Here is a 24,788-nt window from a genome sequence, read left to right on the forward strand (position 1 = left end):
GGCGGGGGCCGCGCACCCCCTCCCCGGTCCCCCGCCGCGGCTCGGGGCCCGGGGCTCGGGGCCGCCCGTGCGGGCCCTGATTGGGTCTGCGGGGAGGCCCCTCCCGCCCGGCCTCCGCCCGCCCGCCCGGGCGGCCCCGCCGCCGCGCCGCGCCCGCTCCCCAAATACACCTTGGCGGCGCCGGGGAGCGGCAGCGGCCCCGCGGCATGGTGAGTGAGGGAGCGGTGAGTGCCCGCGGGGACCCTGGACAGCGCTGGGACGGGGCGAGCAGCGGGGAGCTGGGGCAGCGGGGACTGAGCGCCGGGAGCCAGGGGGCGCGGGGTGCCCCCGCTCAGCACCCGCTCAGCACCCGCTCAGCACCCCCGGCCCCGCGGCGCTGCGGTGCTGGCGGCTCGGGTGGCGGTGCGGGGCGGTGCGGGGCGGGGGGCTTGCCGGGGGCTGGAGCCGCCAGGGGCACTCGGGCGGCCTTTGTGCGTGGTGAGGCTCTCCAAGAATTTGCCAGCTGATAGTGCCCGTCGAGCTACTTGAAACCATTCAGGCTACTTTCGTTGCCTTACAATTAGGCAAGGTTTCTTATCTTGTTCTCAGAGTAATTCATGTCGCTGCACTTCATGAATTAGCCACAAGCCTCATACTTAATCACATGCTTAATGCTCTAACAATAACTTCACTTTTGCATTTATTTCATTTTCTGGCATTGCATTCCTTATGATTGGCAATTCATTTTTGCAGTCGATTTTCACAGCTTAACTCTTTTTTCAGATTTTTTTCTCTTTTTCTTTTCTTTTTTTCTTCTTTCCTTCTCAAAACTGTAGGCTCGTAATTCCTTGTCTGCATGGCTAGAGCTAGCTGTGTCTGTGGCTCAAATCCAGGGAACATTATTAGCCTAGGCCTAGTGGAGTTCCTTTATAAAATCATCTCTGTGTATAAACATTTGAGACACTTGAAAAGTTTTTGTTTCTAATGTAAAGGAGCACTTTTATACATCTTATGTACTCTATCAAGCTTGATCCAATGCTACTCCTAAAATGGCTGTATTTTTAGAGCTGGTCGCTTACTCTGTGTGTGTAGTGAAATGGCTTATTTATGCATGAAGGATGAATTAAGAGGAAAAGGAAAAAGTCCTAAGCAAAGATGTAGCATTGGTCAAATGAGTACTGCAGTGCAATGAAGTGGTTTGTAATGCTGTATTGAGCCCATCCAGTTTCACTGGGCTGCAGTTTACAATATGCTGCATATGAGATGGTCTAAAAAGAAACAGTAAGACTTTTGATAGTTGAGATACTAGTAGGGGAAAATAAATTTTTATTCACTTTTTTTCATGGTGAAGTCTCTAGTCAGACTCTAGTAACAGAAAAAATGTAATGAGCAGTTTCTCATAAATGTGAATTGTAACAAAACAAGTGCAAATGTTCAACTGTCTTTGTTAGTAGAATAAAGTGTTTTACTTGTTTGGAAATGGCCTAATTGTATAGCTTTTCCTAAAGCAAAAATCCCAGTAGAGCCACTCCCTTTTCTTGTAGTTATGCTAAGATGATTTGTTTCCAAATTACAGAAAGTAGGAGCAAGGAAACATGCACTTTAAATCACATAAATAGGTCTACTGCTTTTCTAGCGTTAAGAACAAAAGGTGATGACAGTCCATGCTAGAAAGAGATTCCAGTAACAGACTATTTTGTGTAATTAATCAGAGAACAGGTGATTGAAGCAACCAGAGAATATGTGCAAATGTGTTAGAAATGCATGGGATGTTCTCTTCATTGTAGGGAAGTTTCTTGCTTGGATTGCATTGCTTTGGAGAACTACGTATGGCCATACATTCATAGCTCTTATGACTTTTCTCTTTAGTTTGCCAACAGCAAGACCCTTAAATGAACTAGATGATTTTAAGGAAGCATGAGGAATACTGTAACAGTGACTTTACACTCCACATTCTCAGAAGAGAAAAGCAATTGCTGATATCATGCTGACCCAAAGCATCCAGGAAAAGTAAGGAAGGAGAAAGGAAATCACATCTTGAGATCTCTTGTTTTTGTTTGTTTTGTGGAATTATGTAGCCTACAGCTACTATGAGTCATGACAGTGCAAGATCATGAGGCAAACATTGCAGGAGAAACAAAGGAATGTAGTTCTACAGTGGTTTTTATCCTTTTTTTTTTTTTTGGATGTAATCAATAAAATCGCTCACCATCCTTTCTCCCACTGGTTCAGTTGCTGTCTGACTATTCAGATAGATTATTCAATTGAGGTTTTGATGCAAAAAAACTTTAAAAATGAGAAGTCAAGGTTAGTATTTGTATTGTGTCCATAGAAATAAGTACTAAAATGTTATATATTTATCTTATTCTGATTGATGTTTATTTAAAAATGTCTTTAACCATTATATGACAGTCTGTTTCAAAACAGATCCCATAGTGAAATCAAAACATAAATAAGAGTTTATAATAAAATATAATACTCAAAATATCGGTAATAGTCAAAACCTGGCTATGCCATGTACTAAAAGGTAAAATATCACAGCCATTATGAAGATGAATGCTATGTTTGAAATTTTAAAATAATGATGAGAAGCAAAGCAAGCAATCCAAGCACTCAAGGTAGATTTTGTACCAAATACAGCTATTTTCCTTTTAACTGAAATGAGTTGTTACACCAAGAGATGTTGTAAATTAAATATTTTTTTTTAAAAAACAATATCAAGCTCCTCTGTAATCCAGAGAAACAAATACAAAATTCTAAGTTTTCAGAAAGGAAATATGTATTGGAAGGTATTTAGTCATATTTTCTTTCTACTCTGTAGACAAGCATCAGGTTTGCATTTTTTATAAAAGCTTATTTATTGAAGAAAACTTCTATGTAGGTTTTAAAGAGTGTTTTAAAATAGCTATTGGAAATGACAGGATATGTTTTAAGGATTTATTTATTTAATGATATCTAGAGATTGTTATATTTGACCTTGCCTGTTGTATTAGCAAATGGAAATTAAGCTATTCAGGACTTTAATTAGACTTTCTTTGCTGGAGTTCCTTGTGCATTCTGTACAATTTCATTTTTTAAGATCTTTATGTGTTTGTTGCAATTCATTGCATTTATTTAGAGGTCGTGGTCTTCCATGACCAGTGGTACCAGTGGTAGAGAATCAAGTCTCTCATTGGATAGGTACGATATTTTAAAATCAGTATTCAAGTATAAGCCTTTGTTCAAGAAAGCAACACTGTTCAGGACAGGGTACTAATATATATTTGAATTTAAAATTCCAATAGTACTTATGTGCATGCATCAATGAGCTAAGGCTAGGGCTTTCAGTTAGGGGTAAAACCACTGATTTTTTTTTTTATTTTGTAATAAAGACAGGAAAATTTGCTAAGGACAACAGGGTTTTTTATTATTATTAGGGTTTTGCTTATTGATTACTATAAACGAAATGAAAAGACCACGTTAATATACCTAATGAAGCCTTTTACTTGTAACACAAGTATAGATTGCCACTCATTTGGTAACATGTTCTTCCAGTTTTTAGGTTGTCTTACTCAGGTGATGCCACTCTTAGATCGGTGCTAGTGTATCCTAGTTATTTTAACTCCTCATTTATGCCCTATGTCTCATACTGTATCCTTTATTTTTGTAGATGTGGAGTTTAGATCAATCTGATGTCTACTATTTTAGTTTATTTTAGTTTAGTTTGTTAAGGAGGGCAAGTTCCACTGCTGTCAGTTGTTATGCTGCTTCATGACATTAAATCAGAGCACAGATATTCTATAGGGATTAGTTTTGCTTCACTATAGAGAGATTTCATCAAGTCCTGTTCATTGTGGCAGACCCCAAGTAGATTTGAGGTTTAGGGCTTCCACAGACAGACCTTTGACCTTTAGAATAATCTCACCCTACCAGAGAACAGTGTTTTGTGACATTCACTTGCATTTATTTTTCATTCATATTTCTTATGATATGATATGATAGTTTTGTTAGGTGGAATTAATGCTTCTGCTAAGATTACAGCTTTCACATCTAACTGCAGAGTATTCTAACTAACATTCTTATTTATTGAAATGTCCCCTTCCATAGTTCAGAGGCTGTTAGGCACCTTCCCTGCTTCTTGAACCTGGCAGTATTACCATTATTTTTGATTTCATGATTCTTAATTTCACTGCTCTAACTAAATTAGTTCAGTTGTGTTACTTAGAGCTAAGCTGTGAATTGATTTTTCTCCTTGCATATTCATTCTAGAAGTAGCTCTTTCAAGAGAATGGTGCCCTGCTAGTAGTATTCAAACAAGCCAGCGCCTGATGCAAGCCAGCACCAGTAGGGTGATTTCCCACAGGCAACTCACTGAGCCTAGATAATAAGCAAGTAGTGACCTTATCTATTATTTCTGAGAGGGCACTTTTTTCATGAGACCCCCTATGACTGTATCTTGCGCTTGTGTGTTTCTGCCTGAATGTGTAGCAAATGCTACAAATACTGTCCCTGCTTGAGTGCCAAAGAGACTTTTTCCTCTGCCATAAGACAAGGCGAAAAATGCCTGAAGAATTGCACCCCAGCATGGGCCTATGGTGCCCAGAGCTCTCTGAAACTCTCTTTAGGGACTGTTTGCCTATGACTTGCACTTTACGCATGGCTATGCCCATTGATTGTTTCAGCTAAGTCCATATAGAAAATAGGTCAGCCATGCAGTGGCTCAGGAAGAGAGCTTTAATTGTGTGGATTGTAATCTAGAAAGCAGGGTGTGCTCATCATCATGGAAGAGGCTGGAGACAGTTCCAAAGATTTTATCAAGCATTGTGGAATCTAGCCCTTAGACAGCTATTTGTATTACAGTTACAGGGAATATCCCATGCAAGTCATCCAGCTGTTTCAGTGTGAGTAAAATTTTCTTGCTATAAGGCAATGTGCTCAAATCATTTAATTTTTTCCACAAATGGAAATTGAAACAAACGTGTATTAATGAAGTAAATCTCTTCCTTAGCCCCGTTCTAAGGTATTCAGAATGAAAATAAAACATTCTTTTCAGAAACTGTATTTTGTGGGAATCCTCCTGGTAGTCTTAGTGCAGCATAATTCTAGAATGTCACAGATTCCAGAGGATGCGATAAAACATGGTTTCTGCAATGACGCATACAGGGGTTGCTGCTAAACTTTCCACTTTTAATCAACAACAGCATGGTAGTTTTTGAGATCCCAAGAACGTTTTTTTCTATGGTATATTAAATGGGAATATGTTGTACAGTGGCAACTGCCTTTCTAATGCTCACCAAAGTAAACATGTGTTTAATTTCATTTTAACCTTGCATTTCACTTGGCGCTTGATACAGATGGAAACTGACAAAAGCTGTTCAGGGAGAGCTGATTTCCCTCTTCGGCAAATGCAGAAACCCTTCACACACGAAAGAGCATTAGTAAAAGGCAATTGCAGAACACCTCAGCAAGATTTCCAGTTTGTTGCTTGGAAAAATTGGGTTTTTGCATTTCCTGGTAATTACTTGTATGATTTGAAGACAGAAGACAATACACTCAGTTGCTTTCTTGTTGATAGGGAGGGGTGTCTGCTTATACTAATAGCTGTGTGGCTCCGTAGTCTTGACTGCAGGCACTCTGGAGGCTAAAATACTTATTACAGTTGCTGTTTTAAATAGCACTGCTAAAAATGGCAAAATTTCCATGTCTTCGGAGAAAGCATGCATCAATCTAACTTTTAATTCCCCCCCTTTTTTTTTATTTTTGCCTAAATTGTCTTCATAGTTACCCATTTGCACTAGTAAGCTGAGAGTACGAAACCATTGGCCTCTTGTTGAGGAAAAAATATTCAGGGAACTGAAAACCTGTTCAGATTGTGGTGCAAATAACCATTAATCCACAAAGCATGTTTAAAGGTAGGATTTTAGACATTCACAAGGGAAGAATGGTATGAAGAGAAGGATAGTCTTGGGGCTTAAGAAACTTAACAAGGCTTTTGGTGAATATGGTACCAAATTTTCCCCTCAAAATGTCCAGGAAATCAAGACAGGAATAATTACAATTAATTGTAGATTGAATTAAATGCTTATTTTGATGCAGTTGAAGTTAAAGCTTCCCAAATGTGTTGCATGATATTAATAAAACCAGCCAAGAGGAAATGCCTTTCTTATAAGCAATTGCAAGGCCTTCTGAAATGAGAAAATGAAGTTAACCCTGGTGTGTGTTAGGCACAAAGTTATACGATGAGGATACATTCCTTGTTCTGCTTTTATATATAGCACCTGCATGCTTCTATGAATCTATCTGCAAAAACTATTTGAATTTCACTTGTAGGAATGTGCAAGTGTTTCTTTCCCGTATTTATTCTAAAATCTGTATGCAAATAGAAGTAAGGTCAAATCTTACCAATGATTTTTGCAAATCACTCAGATCTAATGATCTTCTATCCCAAAAAACTTGTGCAACTCTGTTCAAGAGATCTGGATTTACTTCTTAGTTCAGCTGCAGTCTTTCTTTTGTGATCTGCAGCATGCCTCATTTCCCACTTCTAAAAGAGGCATAGTAACACTTCCTTTCATATCCAGTTTTTCTGTCTTAGCTATTCAGAGGGCAACCCCTTCAAGTCAAATATCATCTTTTACTATATATCTGTATATGGTCCTGATCTTAATTTGGGCCTTCTGGGAAGTTAAAATAAACAAATAATACACCTAGCAACAGTGATAGAGAAAAAACAGCAACTCCAGCAGGACACAAGATGACATTGGCATAATTTCTCAGTTGAGAAACCTGTCCAAAGATAAACTCATCAGACAGAAGGTTAAATAACGGTATTTCAGTGTAAGCAAAGGCTCCATAAAAATTTTCATATGTTGATCAAGCATCAGTCTCACTAACTGAATGGTATTCTACTTGATTGCTGAAATGTAATGCAGTAGTTCCTTTCCCAGACAAAACAATGTTTGGTTGTGTGGTGGAAATGAAATACTATAGAGTAGATGCATCTTTGAGTCATGGGTTAGGTATGGCTTTCAAAACGTTTTAATAGGCTCATGAGGCAGAGACTATGTATATAGTTTGACACTGAAAATCTACAGCTGATCTGAAAATTAGCATTAGCTTAGATCAGCTCTACACTTACTCTGTATGTCATGTGCTCCAGATCCGCAAGAGATGCGGCATGATAGTCAAGTATATGTGGGAAAAGGTTGTTGACCATATCAATGGTAAATTTTAGAACCAATGGAGTCACAGCTTAGAGTTTAAAATGTGCAAGTATACCACGCTTGAGATAATGGTGGGCATCGTGACAGAAAAAATATTATTCTCATAGAAGAGTAGAGTCTGGCACTAGGAAGCAAGAGTAAAAACTGTTTTATCTGTTGATTAATATAGTATATGAAATATGATTTAATAATATCTTCCAGTTTCTCTTTGAAAATGATTTCCAGTTCTACACAATAAGTTTTAAGCAAAAATATATTTAAACGATAAAGAGGAATTAAAAGGTAGAAGTATCTTTTCAAGTAGGATTTGAATTGGTGAAAAGGGAGGGGTACTGAAGGAATACAGGATTATGATCTACATGTAGCAAAAGCTAGAAAAGAACATCCATCTTTGCCCATGCTTTGGGAACATTTTCATTAGCAAAAATTGAAATAGGGAAAAAATGAGATAAACTAAAATGAGAACAGTACTGCCAGAAAAGCAGCAAAAGGGCTTGATATATTAAAAAAAATACAGTTAGACTTTATTGCAGTTGCTGCAATGTACTGTGTTCTAAATGGCCGGTCTATCTAACAGTGGAATAAATATACAGGAATTTTTATGCTCGCTGGTTTGTCTCCCTACTGTCACTCTACAAACATGGAAAACACTCATAATCTTTAGTCAAATATTAATAAATTAATTCAGATATTTATTCCTAACTTAGATTTGGTAATCTAGCTTTTAGCAAAGAAGCTACATTAGTTAGCAATGTGCTTCTTTTGTCAGTTTGAAATATAACGGGCAGTACAGTATTTAGATGCTAGTTATAAACAGAGTTGAAAGCTCAGAGCAAAGGTTTACAACATAAATATGTTGCAAGAACTTCAATCCTTTATTGCCACTGGATACTTGGAAAGTTAGTGCGTTTGTCTCATTGGAAACTACCTGGCACAAATATTTAAAACATATATTTTGAATTTTCAGCATCACCTAAGTTGTAAAGAGAAATACCAAAAGTTTCTGACTTCATGGAAAGGAAGACTATATATATACAGTGGAGAAAACTTTCTTTCCTCCCCATTTTTTACCTGCTGAGAGCACAAACTCTGCAAGATTCATGGTGTTTCCAGGTGCTCCAAAATACCAAGATAGTTGATCTTGGCAGGAAATTCTTCATGAATTCTTCACAAAAGGTGTACTACCTCTCTTCATCCTTAACCTTAGGTCTCTGGTTATGTCCTCTAGAAACTCATGCCTATCATTCCCTCCCTTTGCCCGAACTATACACATGGTCTCTCTTTTCATTGTGAAATATCATATCCCTAGAAAAATAGGGAACTTCCTGTGTAGCATCATCTTTCTGTACATATAGACAAACACCTAGGTGGAAATTATTACTTGTTATGGGATTTCAGTTATCAAGAACTCAGTTAACAATAAATTTAACCTTCCAGTCACAGGAGCATTTATTTTCAATATAATAATAATTCAAAATCTATTTGAAGTACTAATCTGAGTACATATGGACTTGCTAGGGCTAGAATTTGATTTTTGGTTTATTTTTATGTTTTTATCCCACAGTTCACTGTCCCCTCTCCCTGTCCTTACACGTCTGAAACAACTGAATTGTTTTCTCTGCTGTCTTAGAGCTACTATTCAGAGTACCAGTATGCAACATTGCAAGTTGGAGACATCCTATTATCTGGCCCCTGCATAACCCTCATAAAAGTTTATTTTAAAATTGTTTTTGCCTTGAACTTCAGCTTACACCTGACCTTGTATAAAAACTTAGGAGAGTCTGTGACAGCTTGCTGAACCACTTAAGCAGATCTTTGTATAGAGATGTGCTTATTATTCCAATCTCCCCTGTGGTAAGATTTTTGAAATTAATGTGGTTCCTTAATATAATGAAAAAGCAGGTGTTTGGGGGTGGCGTGCCTATTTTAAAGGTTTAGAAAATAGTAAATACTGAGTGGGTGTTCTTTAACATTTTAGTGAGAAATAGTACTCGAAAGACTTTTGATGTGGGACTTCAAGTGTTTCTTACAATATCTATGTAGTTTATCTATCATTGCAGAAGCTGAAGTGCTGAGACAAAGGTGTTTAACAATTACACTTGATATTAGTATTGGTTCATAATTAAATAAATCTGAGATGACCCTGTTACCTCAGTAAAGGCAATGCAGCCCAGATCCTCTATAGTCCTTGCCTGCTACTTCAGGGTTCAGATTAAGGCCTTCAAGAATGACTGGCACATTGTATCTGTTGGTCAGTTGTCATTTCCACATTCCTATGTGGTGCTACTTCTCTTTACCTGACGCTCTCATTTGGAGCATTAGCCTCTAAAGCAAGACTCTGTTCCTTGTTTATTTTGCCTGAGGACTGAAACCCAAAGACTCCCAGCACCGAAGCATAAATTACCATACTTTAAACTATGAACTGGGTGAAGTTACAGTTTCCTACCTTCTGTGGTGCCACAGTGGGAGGAAGGTGTGGCTTGCAATTATTGGTAATTGCTAACAGTAGCGCAGTCTCATGCTGCCTCACTAGGTTGGAGGTCTCAGCCTTTAAGGAAGCCAGGTAAGTAGTATTTCTGTCTTGGTGTCTCAGATGTGTGTGCAGCACTAAATGGTGTCTCAGAAGGCCTGATGGAGAAAAGAAAGATTCCTTATAGACATACAAAAGAAAAGTGAAATAAATACCTTTACAAAATAAAATGTAAAACTATGAAATCTTAAATCAGCTAAAATGTGTATCTTGCCTTTAACTCACAAACCAATGCCATTTAAAACAAAATACTAGAAAATAACATATGAAATGTCAAGTCTAGAAAATTCTTCCTTCTTTTTAACACCAGGTTACCACATTAAGCAGTGCAGGAAAACAAGGTATGTCACTCCCTGCCTCCCATTAGACGATAGTGAGACAAAACACTGAAAGTAGAACTTCGATCTTTGGAGCCAAAGCAGGGTGATAAACTTGTATCCTTCTGTATATGATTCTGCATCTGAGAATAATATACAACCAACAAAGTTGGTTGAAACACAAACTGTAACAACAACAACATCCCCTAAAATCTAAAATATTGCGGAAAAGTTCATTGATATTATCATTTCAACATTTTCTAATGGCTTTACTGAAGACTACAGACAAATGATTTGCATAAATACCCAGTGTACTTCAGTGAATTTGTAGTGCAGAAAAAGCAATATATCAGTAAGAGAACAGTCTATGCTTTTGCAAATTGTTCTGTTCTGTTGCCTATGTTTTCCTTCTTTCTTACAGATTTTTAATCCTCATGTCCTTCTATAGGCTCCCTTCTCTACTTTCTTGCGTTTTTTTCTTCCTTGTTCCTTTTCCTGTTTTTATCTCCCTTCTCTCCTTTTTCTCCTTCACATAATAAAGAATGGCAGATATTGTAAAATAATGTTATGATAAATGAAAAAGACTATGCTATCTGAGAAATGGAGCAGAGCTTTGATCTTTCAGACTTCAGTAAGTATGCAGTGAAGTTAATATTGCAGATAATGCAGTTAAACAGGTTGTGAGATCAGGAACCATGGTCTGTTGTAGGTGCTCTTCATAGAATAACTCTAGGAAACTTAAGCTATGGTTCATACTGTGCACAATGCTCAGGTTCTGCATCACAGAAGCTGTTTTGTTTGGATAACAAACATATTGTTTGGTAAGAGTTCTTCATGTGATTCTTGCCTTTGAAAAATCTATGTCCTCTGGTGAAATCACCTCCCTTGATTTATAGAAAAATTATCTGCATTTTCCAAATGGGAGAAAGACCTAAGAACCTTGCCCAGAAAGTCACGAGAGTTTGTGGGAAAAGTAGCATGAGAATCCTTATGGTTAAAATACGTTTAATTTATTTCCAAAATTAAATGTTGAATTTGTATACGAATTTAAAAGCCAGTGATTGGTACATCCTGACCAGAGATTCTCCACTGTATTCTTTGTTAACCCTTTCTTGGATTTCCATTCCTACAAATCTCTTAATCTGCTTTGTTTCCCTTGGCAGCACCCTTTTCTCTGTATTTCTCCAGGTCTGGTTCGGGGAAACATACTTGCTCAGGACAGAGTCTTGCCACAGATACCAGTCAATTTCAGTGGAACATTTTAAGCCAAGCATATTTTTCTGTGCTATTTCAAAAATGCTGGAAGGTAGATACTATTTGTATTTTTGTGGGATTAAATACTCAAATTTGATATTGCTACAAAAAGCTGAATTTCAATGGCTAATGTACTTGAATTGGTATATTGCATGGTTTGGGACATGCTAAATGTTTCTAAATGCATCTGTTATAACTGGGAGAGCAACACTGACTGAGGTTTCTCTCATTTGACAGCACTTTGGATATAAGGAGAGATCTTTTCTCTGTTCTTTAGAGCTACTGAACATTTAGAAATTAACGTACCATGTGTGGAAGCCCAATATTTCACAAAACATCTCACTTTTACTTTGTTTTATTATTTTAATGAAAAAAGAAGCCATTTTATATAAAATATAAATTCACATTTATCACATATTTATATATTCACTTATCTATCTTTCCCTGCTTTAAATGTGTATCTGCTGCATTTTCCAAAGGAGTATTAGAAACCAACTAAGCAACTCAACAGTGAAATTGGTATTGTAATGTATTCCTAGAGGATTCAGTCTCACAAGATGTGCTGATATCCTTTGGAACTGTGCTTTACAAAGGTAAGATTCACTGCCTTTGTGCACTCAAATCTTTTCTAAAAATAGCACATTGTCTGAAAAGTGACAGACCAATCAGTGAAATAAAAAATGAAGGTACTCATCTGCAGTGTGCATGGCCAAATCAGCTATTTAAAATATTTTAATCGCATTTTGTAGCAGAAAACATCTGTAACCATTTAACTGAAAAGGAAGGTGCCTTCTGGTCCAGCCCTGCAGGTACCATGAAAGAGAACAATTAGGGAAGTGGCTGATTTTTCCTCTTCTTCAGAGCTGCTTTCTTTGCCTCGGGCTCTAGCTAAAGCAGTGTCAGTAGTTGCATGATGGCTGTGAAAAAACGTGGTTGAATACAGTTCTTCACTTGAAGAGCTATATTTTATTTTATTTTTTTGGTTTCCTATCTGAAAAATTACAAGGCCATGACTTTGCTGCTGCAGAAAAAAACATCTTCACTAATTAGAAGTTTCCACTGTTAGCTTCCCAGGTATAGTATTTAACTTTTCCAGAATCTTAAATGAGATCAGTTCTGCATTTACTATCACATCCACACATCTACATGCAAATCAGTATTTCTGTGACAATAGTGGCAGAACTGGTAGGGTCTAATCCTATTCCTACTATATACAGAAGTTGTTATTGACTTCAGTGCGAGCTGGCATGAGTGCTTAACTATGAATAAGTATGAAAGGCATTTGTCAGTGATTTTCAGTGTGAAAATGATCTTGCAGATGTTGTAAGCACAAGTTGCAGGTGGCAAATATTAAGTTTAAAAACTCTGTGCTTGAAATCTACTGATGAAGCACTTTGCTTTCCACAGATCTAATTTTCAAACAATTCTCCAAGATCTGTAGAGTAGAGAGAAATCTTACATACTCCAAAATCTCTAAAATTTAATTTAAAACCGTGAACACATAGGGAATGTTTGCACTGTCATAAGACACAATAGTCAGTGTTTTATATTCCTCTATGACAATTCCAGTATCTTTGGGAAAAGAGTAACAATAATGGTGTTATATGTGCCAGTTGTGTAAACAGTTATGCATCTTCAACTTCAATTGGATGAATACAATCATGTAAAGTCTCGGCAAGATAAGTATCTCTGAAGAAGCAGTAGAATTATTTTGTCATCTCTAGAGATGCTTTACAGTTAATACAGACCATGGTTCTCAAAGGAGAAGTAACTTCATGCATTAGAAATTTGGCACTTCTAATAAGTTTGTTTCATTTATTATGGAAGATGTAGCAGTCCTGGATAAATCATGAATACTAGCTAAAGATTTCAGTGAAAAACACCCAAATTTATTAGATTTCATTTTTATTGCAGAAGATTACAATTGTTTCCTTTTTATTTATTTTCTTTGCTCCTAAAAAGTCTTTCCAATCTATGAGCTAAACAAAAAAAACAGAGTTTGGAGACACTCAAAGTTACAGGTCTACTAAAATGAGTAAATCTATATGTATTGGTGAGTTTGAGAGATTCATCTCTAAGTATGTGTTTCAAAAGAATTTGTAGCCACAACAATTGCCAACTACTTCATGTTCTAGAGCCACGGTGCTTCACCTTTTGTAAATTCTAATTTACATTCCACTGACTATGGGCAAGACTTTGATCTTTGCATTTAATTTAACTCCTCCTAATTGCCATGAACACTGTATGTCTGCAGGACAAGCTTTAATTCTTGAAGTGACAGAAAGAGTTCTGAAGACACAAATTTGATTATTTGCTTTCTTATGACACTCATTAAAATTTTGTGCTTTCATGGACTGCAAGTGAAGATTAAAGGGAAATGCCATATTTAAAATATACTCCTTTAGAAGTGTGAGAACAATTTTTGGAAATTCAGATATTTTTGGTATTGCTTGTCCTCACTGCAGCACTTCTGTTTCATTTGCTTCCCTCTTTGCATACTTCTGGTGTAATCAATTATGTCAGTCCAATATTGGGAGTACTCAGAAAAATTAAATAATCTATTGCGGATACACACAACAGGTTGTACTGTTTGTGAATTATATCTAGCTCTGCCTCAGAACTAACGCGTGACTAACATGAGCAAAGTTAGGAGTTCCCCCAGAGTAAGGCGGCGGTGGTTTCCATGGGTAGTATAGTATCTCCACTCCAAGCCACTTAGCTGGTGGTACTACCCATGCCTCAGACCAGCAGTGAGGTTGAGAGGACATGCCACAACCAGGAACTGCTGTTTCTGCCTGAGAGCGTGATGGGGGAGCTGAGAATCAGGTGCACAGAGACTGCCTGCTGGGCTTGCTGTGGAGTGTTTTCACAGATAGGCTTTGACTAACAGGAAGAGAATATTTTTCCCACGCTATCTTCTCAGCATGCCTCCCTGTAATTTGGTCCTAGCATAGGAAAAATATTTATGAATGAATGTGCATGTGATACTTAAAATGACAAATATACATTTTATAAGCAACATTTGGGAATCAGTCCTTCCTTTAGTTACATGCCAAAACATGGGGGCAGTAATTAGGGTTCCCCCTGTGCCTTTAATTGAAACCAGAGATGTAGCTGCAACATAGCTTTCACATCTGGAGTCTGGGCCTCTCCCAGGACTATATTTGGATCCAGGGATTTGCTGCAAACCACTGGAGGGAAATGAGTCAGTCTCAAAATCAGTATCAGAAATCCAGTGATACTTTAAAACTAGGGGTTTTGCCTGTCTCCAGGAATACTGGTTTCTATGCCAAGGTACAGAGCTTGATGTTCTCCTACAAATGTTAATATTTTAAACTAGAATAAATGTATGTCTCATGATGACCTTAACGTGAGATGCATTAAGAGTTTTGAGGTTTACTTTTGTATTTCCTGAACGTTATTTTCTGCTGATTAAAATGGGGACAAAGGGATGATTCAACATTCTTACTTCATTCATCTCCTAGCTTGGTACCTGTCTAGTTTTGCAGCAGATCACGCTCTGCAAGACATGTAGCACAGAGAAAACACTTGATAGCATTTTTCTGTTTCTTAAAACATTCCATGAAGAAAAAAGGTGAATAAATTCCACATGATATGGGGAGAAAGTCTTCCTTGTAAACAAGGTATAGATTTTTTTAGTTTGTCCTAAACAGTTATACAGGACAGAGACTGTGATAAGTTACCACACTGAATTTGGATTTAGCAAAATGTTTGGGTTGTTAAACCAAAAGTTGATCACTATAACTTGTCTAATCTTATCATAACTGCATTACTACTTTGTACATAGCTTAGTAATCACTGGGATTCCACTAGATAGTTTGGTATGTGCAGTGGTATCTCCTTCCTATCAAAATCAAGCATGCTATGATTTATAGAAGAGTTGTGAGTATATGTCTCTTAGAAATAGCCCCAAAGAGAGCTAAATCTGGCAATCAGGCTACTGGAACTAGGCTTGCATAGCACACAAAGGCAATCAGTGCTTTGGAGTGAAAAATAACACTTCTCTAAAGTGGTCTGTGGTACAGATAGATCAGAATTGGGATGACTTGTCAGAAAGAAGAGTGAATGTTTAGGGGAAGAAGCAGAAAAATTAATGACTGACAAAGCATCTTTCTTGCTACAGATAGAGCAGAATTTGAGATCACTGGTATCCAAGAAATTACTAGATTCAGCAAAGTATTGTGGAGTCCAGTTTCAAATACCATGTCTCATCTCACCTGATCTACTCAGAGGAAAACAATCTTGTCATCAGTTATTGCCTTTGTTGAAGTAGCCAAACTGTGCCTAGAACAAGCCTAGAATTCTGCTGAATAAAAAGGTTACTACTTTGTAGTCCAAGTGAAGCCTGGGCAATAGTATCTAAACAAGGGTGTTAATGATTTAGGACTGAATAATCACCTACATTTGGAGTTCCCTAGAGCTCAAGGCCTTGGTTTTGCAGTTTTCTTTTTACAGTTACATTCTTTATGTAACCTGTTCTTATTGACATTTTAATTGTGTTGTTACTGCAAATTTAGAAATCCTATCCCTGCTATGCACTTCACCTAATATGCACGCATGATACGTTTTTTTAATTATTCTTGCGTAATGTCACAGTTGTCCTCAGGTAGGTTAGCAAATGTTAGCAAAACCCTGTTAAAGGACCAAGTTACTGGAAAGGAGTAAATGAGGCATCCTCAAATTTCAGTGGAAGGGTTAGTCTCTTACTGGGGAGATGCAGGAAAACACCTCTCTCCTCTTTATGAGGACAAACCTCTTCCAAGATGTCCTCTACCTAGGTAATCAACTGGCAGTTTTCTGTTTGGTATGACTTACTACTGCTCAGAAATTCGAAAACAGATTTGCCTGTCTCCTCTGGTTACTTAGATATTATGCTCCCTAAAGCAGCAATATCGAAACAAATTAATGATTTGAAGGTGTGTGCTCTCTGAATGTGTTCAAGTTTAGTGAAGCAGCCAGAGTAAGTTAGCTTATTTACTTGTAAAGGATTTAACAAGATTAATGAATACTTACTTTGACTTCTTAAAATATTAACTTATATTTTGATGCAGACTTGATCAATTTTCTCTGAGGATTTTAGAAGCCTCCTTAAAATCTTTGGAAATGGACAAATCACCAAGGCTTTGATTCCGCTGCTACACACCACTTTAGATAGAAAAAGTAAAGTGCATATATTGCGCTTCAGATTTGTAAGACTAAATGACAGCATTTAGTTTTTTTTCCCCTGAGTTTGTTTGCTGACAAGAGCTGAATCCACAATGAGGTATTTCTGATAGGGTAATGGGTACTACTAACCTGTGTTGCTAGGAGCTGACTGTGTTTTGCCTGTGCATAAAGTAACAGATCCTGCCTTGCTTTGTGCAGAGTCCTACTGGCAAGGTGTAAAAGGCAGTGATTTCTGAATCCCACAGGAATTAGAGCTCAGTAGGAATTGCAAGTCTAGATTTTACATAAAGGCAAGATAGAAGTTAACAACTATTTCTGTTGAGGCAATAACTTCCAGACCACACTAAGCTCCTTCAAGCGCTGCAATCACTCTTGTGCTGCAGAAAGTTAGATCCAGTTAGTAATATATTTTGACTGATGCAAAGCAAACTAGAAGTTGTTTTTTTTTTTTAATTGTTGCTTAACATGTAGCAGTTCACCTAAAGTATGTCTGATTAAAAAAAGTAACACAATAGCACATAACAGATTCTGCCCTACTCTAAGCAAAGGACTCAGCTTACATGAAGAAAAAAGTATGTAATGTTACTTCTAATTTTTCACCCACGTCTGCAAGTTAAGATTTTAAAACAACTTTAGCTACTGTTAGCAAGTGGCATTGCTTAATTCTTATAAATGGCTATGTTAATATTAGGGAGTTTTACTGTATGATTGATTCATTGCACTTTATTTCATGCTATTGTCAAGGAAATGCTTCTGAATATTTTCCTCTGCTAAAACAACTAGTACAAACAAGCATACAGGAAGGCATTTTGGCTGTAAGACAAGTACAGATGTAAATATACAATGAAATGTTTGCACAGAGCATTTTGAGAACTGTTAAATTATTCTACTGCTATGACTATACTATGTAAAGTCATCTTAGTTTTTCTGAGTGGCACAATGCCATGTTCTATTCAGTCAGACATTAAATAAATTCATTGCTTGTAGTTTAATCTCACCACAGATTATTTAATTTTAATTTTCAGTTTGTTTCCAAAGGTAAATAAGACAGCAATTAATACAGCAGAGATGGAGAATTCACACTAAACACTGCAGCTCCCCTGGGATAAGCTCTCACAAAGCATGTTTGGAGAGAAATCAAAACCAGAAACTTTTTCCATGTTTCCTCAATTTTCTTTTTTTTTTTTTTTTTTTTTTGTTATGGTCAGAAAGTGTCCTTAAATATTATCAACAATGGAAAGGCTGGAGTTCATTATTGTTGAAACACATCTGCAAATGTTTGATTTAACCTGTGATATGTGCCACATCTCATCTTTCTCATAGTTTTTTAAAGTCCATTATACTGCTGGAATTCCTTCTGTAAACTCTACAGTGGTGATTCACTGCCCTTCTCCTTTCAGACACTTAAACCCCCTGTCCAATTACTGTTTGAGTGAGGCAGGTTTTCCTAGAACTTAACAGACTTTCCTTTTCTGAATTTTAGTTATATTAAGTGCATGGTACACTTAAGATACCAAATGGAAACTCGATGTTTCAATTAAGAAAGACTTAGTATATGTATGGTTTTTATTTTCAGTACCTGAATCCTCTGAAGTTGTGATGTAATTAGGTTTCCACTCTGTTTCTTTAAAGATGTGATTTAGGGGGTCTTGTCATTGCAGGTGCAGAATCTTAACGTAATCACTGCTTTAAACTTGCTATGCCTAATAAGCTGATATTGGTTTGAACTGGGGTACATGCTATCAAAGGTTCATCCCCCTTGTTCCTAGGAAAATAAGGATAGTTACAAAGTATTTCTGCAGAAGCATTCTTTAGGAACTGTGTCATAATTATTTGGAATTTAAAGATCTGCACATGAAAAATATTATTTTTGTACAACAGTGTTATTACTAGAAACGTCACAGATCTCATTTTACATTCTTGCAAATGCATGATAGTTTTGATATAAACAGCAGTTGGCAGGAGCACAACTTCACGTTCAGAGGAAGGGCACAGATTCTAGCGCCCACCGGGGAAGAGGAGGCTAAGAGTGTGGGTGTCCTGCAGCACCAAGGACGGTAGACTGCATCCCAGAAAGAAGCTGTGGATACAGCAGACACATGCCCAGCAGCTCTGCCAACTCAGGGATTTTTTTGCCAGTGCCCACTTTGCCCTTGAGTAAGTTCTGGCCTGCGATCATCTTCTGACCTGACAGGGTGGGACCTGATTCCCACTGTGCAGCTTCTGGCCGCTCCAGGTTTTCCAGGTGTAAAATAATGGCAATAAGTTCCTTCACTGAGCTGATTCTACCTGCCCGGATATTTTTTGTACTGCATTGAATGTAACTTAATTAAAATACAATATCCTACAATGGAAGTGAACCCCAATGTGATTCCAGATTACTGTCTTCTAGAAACAAAGAAATAATTCTGCCAGCTGGGGGAGGGGAAGGGTTGGACACAACTGAAAACTACTGATCATTGCTGAAGGTCAGTCACTACCTTTGTTCTTAGTTTAGTGCAAACGTGCTAAAGATTTGTTGGTATCTAATTTAACCATTAACTCAGTCTCACGTTCTCCACAGACAGAGAACCTTTCTCTTTTTTTAATAGCAACACATAAATGAAGTATGGCATTAACTGGGAGATGCTTTAGTGTTTCATTATACTTAAACATATTTCAACAAAAAATATATTTCAGAAATTTTCTTCCAAAATTTTACTACACTTGATTTAAGAAAAGTTTTAGTAGTTATTTTGTAAATTCAAGATTTATCTTGACATTTAAGGCCCAAATTCAGTAAAGCATGTAAGTATGTATGTAAGATCCATCACAGCCATAAATCTATCTTTGACAATGCTTCACATATATACTTACATTACTATTTTTCTTAACAGTTTTAGTACACAGATTCAGTACACAGTCCAATTAAGTACAAAAAAGATGCATTTTTTTCTGCTTTCCTTTTTTACTAAAGCAATGAGGTTATATAATGGCTCCTGAAGAAAAATATTTACATATATATGTAAATACTTATAAAGAAAACTAACACGTAAACACGCATACAGACAGTGTGATTCTTGCTTAGAATTTTTCAGTGTCTCATCTGCTACACAAAAGTATGCAGCAATAAAAAATAAAGTATTACTGATACCCATGCAGTAAAAACAAATAATTTTCTGTATAAAAACTGAAATCAGAAATACAGAATCTTACTTAAACATTCTTTAGCCTCTTGTTCTTAGCATTGTGTTTACCGATTCTTAAACTAATAGTTTAATAATTTTGATAGATATCCCCTAGAAGCTGACCTGACACCATCAGTATTAAAGCATACTTTAAAAGGCCTTTTCTGCCAATGCTTTTTTTTTTTTTTTTTTCCTCTCTCTATTCCAGCAGGAGGTCCAGCCAAAGTGGCTTCTGCCTGTTTCTCCTCTTATCCCTGCCACTTGTGCTGGCTCTGCAGCATACCCCTGCTGTGCCATTCATACCCCTGTTTCAAAAGAAGCAGTTGATAACCTGTATCAGAGAACTAGTTATTTTTAAACCCTGGTGCAATTGTTATGTGACCCTAAAAGCCCTTTGGGTGTCTCAGAGGGAGGAAAAAGCAATGTGGTGCATAGGCTGATTAAAGCCACAGTGCCTCTGAAAGAAAGCGTTATTGTACTACATCTCTAGAGAGAGAAATGTAACACTTCAGCTGCTTCAAGAGTTGCCGGAAGGTCTCAAGGATTACCTTGTTAGAGTATTACATGAAGATGAGGGGATCTGATTCAATGAGATACAGTCAATAGAAAATGTAGCCCTTTAGGGAAGAGCCTTTTCAGATTAAGTCTTACTGAAATATATGTAACAAAAAGGGAACGATTACTAAAATGAAATGTTCAATTCTGTTCTTAATGTGTTGTTTGAAAGACATCACCTGTAAAAGCATAAAATCCCTTGGTGTTTTCCAAGTAACTACATCAGTTATGTGGTCAAGTTCCCATGATGTCAGCTGTCACCAGTCAGTGGCTTTTACAAGAGGCATTAATCCGTGGTCTTGGATGGTCTTCAGTTCCAGCAGTGAAAGTGTCAACTTTATTCACGCAGTTCTCTGTTACAAAAAGGATACCTTGAGCATCAATTAAATTGAGATTTAAGTGTCCATTACAAATCAGTTCCGTTGTGCCACATCAGGTAGTTTTAATAGCTGCTTGTGAAGAACTAAGAAGGTTTTCTTATTAAAATTCAGCTCTTTACTCTTTCAGGAGCCTCATCCATCACTATGACCCAAGTTGTATCATTTCCTCTGCCTTAATCACCAGAGCCTCAGTTCAGCCAAGCACTTAACCACGCACACCACTTGAAGCATTATCTGAAGCATTCAAATCAGTAGAGATTACATGCTTAAAATGTCACATGAGCAAAGCTTAAGTGCTCTCCTGAGCAAGGCCCTAGTAAAGCCATTATTTTAAATGGTAAAAATGGAACATTATGGGAATTTAAAGGAGAAAATGAAATAACGTTTTGTTGTGTGCTTTTATTTTTCTTGTTTTGTAGGGGCGCATATTTGTTCCCGTGATGATTTTTAACTACCAATAATCTTCCACAGTGGTTGCCTCGTCTAATATTCTGGCATCTTCTTCTCTTGTTAGTAAACAAAAGAGATCTATTAAACACAAAGCCAAGTACTCTTAATCTCCAGAGAGAGACTTTGTACAGTATGTTCTGTACAAAACTGAAAGACTTGAAGATCACAGGGGAATGTCCTTTCTCCTTACTGACTCAAACTCACATTACTGATGAACATGAGAAGGACTGCACAGAAAATAGCTCTAGAGCAGCTCTGCCCATCTGCAAAGAAGTCCATGAAAAAGATGCTCAGGGAGACCTTCCACAGAGGAAAACGAGCAGAAGTAGAGTGTACCTGCACACATTAACTGAAAGCATCTGCAAACTAATCTTTCCTGAGGTAAACAGATAATATGTATTAATACTAGCATTTCATTATACATATTAAAAATGCATTTGATGTAAGCCTTTTGAAAGCTGTTTTGACTTCAGAGTTTGTATTCTTATTTAGCTCAGCATAGTTTAAACCCTCATTTCATCCTTTTCCACTCCTTTTGTATACAATTTTGTCACAATGAGTTTTGTCCACTCTTACAACATCTCTTCCATTGTATTTCCCTGTATTTTTAGCCTTGCATTTGCAACCTTCCACTGATCATTTCTTCTTATAAACATGCATTTCCATAGCATTTTATTTTACTTAGCGATACAGTTGGAGAAACTCTGCCATGTCACCTAATTACATGAATTACATGAATTATAGGAATTACATGGTTACCTCGTCAATTCACCTAATTGAATCCATACTAAGTACATTATTCATTATCACAAAAAAAACAACAACACTGTTTTCATCTGCTATGATACTGACCTCTGCTATATTATTTTTAAAAATATTACTGTCTGTGTTTCATGCAAAGGAAAATCCTAAAGCATGTATTCAAACAAATAATTCAAACAAAGCAAACAGAACTCGTCTTAAGTGAGCTGTACCATAGCTAACTGATATAAATGTATGATGACTACAGAACTTGACACCTAGTTCCAGTGTCCCCACAGCAGAAACCATGTCTTACTCCCTGCCCTGGAGAGACTGAACAGAATAGCTGTGCAACTGGGAAATGCAATGATCATATTGAAACACTGAACTAATTAATATCTATTAGTTAAAATGAAGAAAATCCTGCAGCAGTTCCACAGAGGAATTCTTACATCTCTTCTCAACTCTACTGAAAACAGGCACAGTACATTCACAGCAGTTTGCTTGAGTGAAGATGAATACCAGGGCTTATTTCTGTATAAAGAATCACAACTTTAAAGTGCAGCTGTGTAACATTCTGTACTTGGGCTTGCCTCAAATTCGGAGGAAGGCGTGAATGAACTGACTGATATATATTGGGACTATACAGTGAATGGCCTTCTCTGGATGCTCATTAATTACAATCCAGTTAGGGACAATCAGTGTACCTTAATAAATGTGCTGGAGTTTTTTGAATCTATTTGCACATCTATTTTTGCAACTTATCCATCTCTTATTCTTTTGCTAAAACTCTACATTATCCATTTTTTATAGATGACTTTTTTCTTCTGCTGCACTTACATAGAAGAAATTCATCTGTTTAAACTGATCTTTACTTTAAATGTGTAGAGGAAAGGACTTCCAAGGCAAAAATGAACTGACAAAGTACCCTTCATATAGTGTCATGATTGCTGTTTTAAGTCAGAATGGCTGTAGTCTTCTATTTCATCGAATTTTATTTTTAATATAGTTGTTGATGGGATTTTTAATGAAATTTTTCTTTTCTTTAAAGAGTGGTATATGTGTATGCACCTGCCTATTATATAAATATGATAGGCTAGTTCCTCAGCTATGACAAAAGGCTGGCAAAGTTCAATTTAGATTTTTGCTTGGAAACAGTCTCCAGAAGATACTGCCACTCTTTTATTGGATATTTTATTCTGGAGTGAAAACTTTCCTTTTAAAAAACAAACAAACAAACAAAGTAAAAGATACAGTGGAAAAACTAATTTCCCCAGGGAATGAAAACCAAAGAAAAGCCAGACCAAATCAAGCATAACATACAAATTCTAACATGGCAGTGCAGTACTATTCTATGACCCTGTCTCTGTTGAAGATTGGGTTTCAAATGATTGGAGACTACATACAGAAGACAGCTCCTCAGGTCACAAAGCAGTTGTAATACGCATTTGGGAAGTATTGTATCTGCTTCAATTAGAAACTACAGAAAGGATACGGAAGGAAAGGATTGATGGAAAATGAGGTAAATCTTCATGGTACTCTAAAGGTTCTTTATTACGAAAAATTTTTACAAAGGTTATCTACAGTGAATAGATTTTCATCTGGGGGATACTTGGGCTTGCAGAATACCTAGCCAAAATCCTTCTTTTTCTACAAATATATATCATATAACATCATCTTGAAATGTTATAGTCTTGAAAACAGAAAAGGAGGTAATCTGAAACACAGAATGTTATATTGATCTTTAATGTCTGCTTTGAAACTGTTACCTCTAGCAATTTCAATGTTGACACTTTTGAAAATTGCCCTGAAAAAAAAATCTACTATTCCAAGAAAAGTTAATATTTAGAAGAACCACTTTTTAATATCTTTTGCTGGGGATATAATGCAGAATGTGGTAGTGTTTTGTTTTGTTTTTGTTTTTCTTTTTCTTTTGTCAGGAGAATAAATTTTATATTTAACAAAGTAGTTCTGAATTGAGGGGTAATTCTCTTTTGGGGGTGGTGGGTTATGATAGAAAGTTGGGTTAGTTATTTCTCAGTAGCACTGTCTTTATTATCCTCTGACAACTTGGAGGTAAAGTACATCACTATTTTAAATGCCCAACTACAGGTACACATCAGCTAAGGGGGCTTAATTACAGTGGTACTGGAGCTGAAGACATCAACATAAACTAAACCCCAAACACAGAAATAGCATGGTCTTTCTAATGATACCACCTTGAAAAAAGATGTTCAAGGACAGCAAAGTAATTCTCCTTATAAAAATGTTATTCTTCTGATTAAATTTTCAGCAATGATATTTTAATCAATGTAGATTTTTTTCTTCCCCAGTTTGAAAGGCTAAATCTTGCACTTCAAAGAACACTAGCAAAACACAGAATAAAAGAAACCAGGTATGTATGCGTAATGGGTTTGCAACTGCATTGTGCACCAGAAATGTTTTGCTGAGAATTCTTAACAACTAGGGTGGTGACTGGGAGTCAGGAATTCTGGAATCTGTGTTCTATTACCTTGTTAAATTGGTGTGTGACATTTCATGCAATGTAAGTTAGCTTGATGGGCAAAATAAGCCATTTGTGCGGGGAAATATTGCTTAAAATAAGCAGGTGTTTTGGAGGAACTTGGAGACTACTCAGACATAGATGGACAGGTGAATATGGTTGCCTTATTTCACAACAATCGTATGGTCTTCTAATAGTAAATAAAACACTGATATTTCTATGACCCTGGGGAAAGAATTTTAAATGCAAGTGATTAGTATTACACAAAAAAAAGTTGGCTTTTGATACAGTGAATGATCATAGTCTAGATAGCTGAACAGATGTGTATTGCAAATGCGAACTGAAATGAATAATTATGTATTGTTTCATGCAGTATTAGTTTGAAACAAAAAAATAGTATTCTATTCTGAATGGTGTACTAAGACAAATCTAAAGCAAATCTAAACATCTGTATTGCTGCTTTTGCATATATATTTATTTAAAATATTTCAATTAAGGAAATTCAGAAAATCTCTATCAATGG

General features: G+C 36.8%; 1 protein-coding gene across 7 annotated transcripts in view; it reads left to right on the top strand.

Annotated features, from left to right (window-relative positions):
• The first annotated feature begins 55 nt into the window (after positions 1 to 55).
• Positions 56 to 24,788, top strand: part of GUCY1A1 (guanylate cyclase 1 soluble subunit alpha 1) — a 38,008-nt gene continuing 13,275 nt past the window's right edge. Inside the window, exons 1-4 of one of the 7 annotated variants that reach the window (XM_066996089.1) lie at positions 122 to 209; positions 1,849 to 1,989; positions 20,991 to 21,402; positions 24,096 to 24,157. In XM_066996089.1, the coding sequence (XP_066852190.1) occupies positions 21,154 to 21,402; positions 24,096 to 24,157 (311 nt within the window). In that variant the 5' untranslated portion in view covers positions 122 to 209; positions 1,849 to 1,989; positions 20,991 to 21,153. Of the gene's footprint in view, positions 210 to 1,848; positions 1,990 to 2,078; positions 2,287 to 18,861; positions 18,938 to 20,990; positions 21,403 to 22,575; positions 23,285 to 24,095; positions 24,158 to 24,788 lie in introns of those variants that run through there. The other 6 variants (XM_048071856.2, XM_066996090.1, XM_013175189.3 and 3 more) reach the window with 6 other exon arrangements.

This window comes from Anser cygnoides, chromosome 4 (assembly GCF_040182565.1).
Source record: "Anser cygnoides isolate HZ-2024a breed goose chromosome 4, Taihu_goose_T2T_genome, whole genome shotgun sequence".
NCBI classification, from domain to species: Eukaryota; Metazoa; Chordata; class Aves; order Anseriformes; family Anatidae; genus Anser; species Anser cygnoides.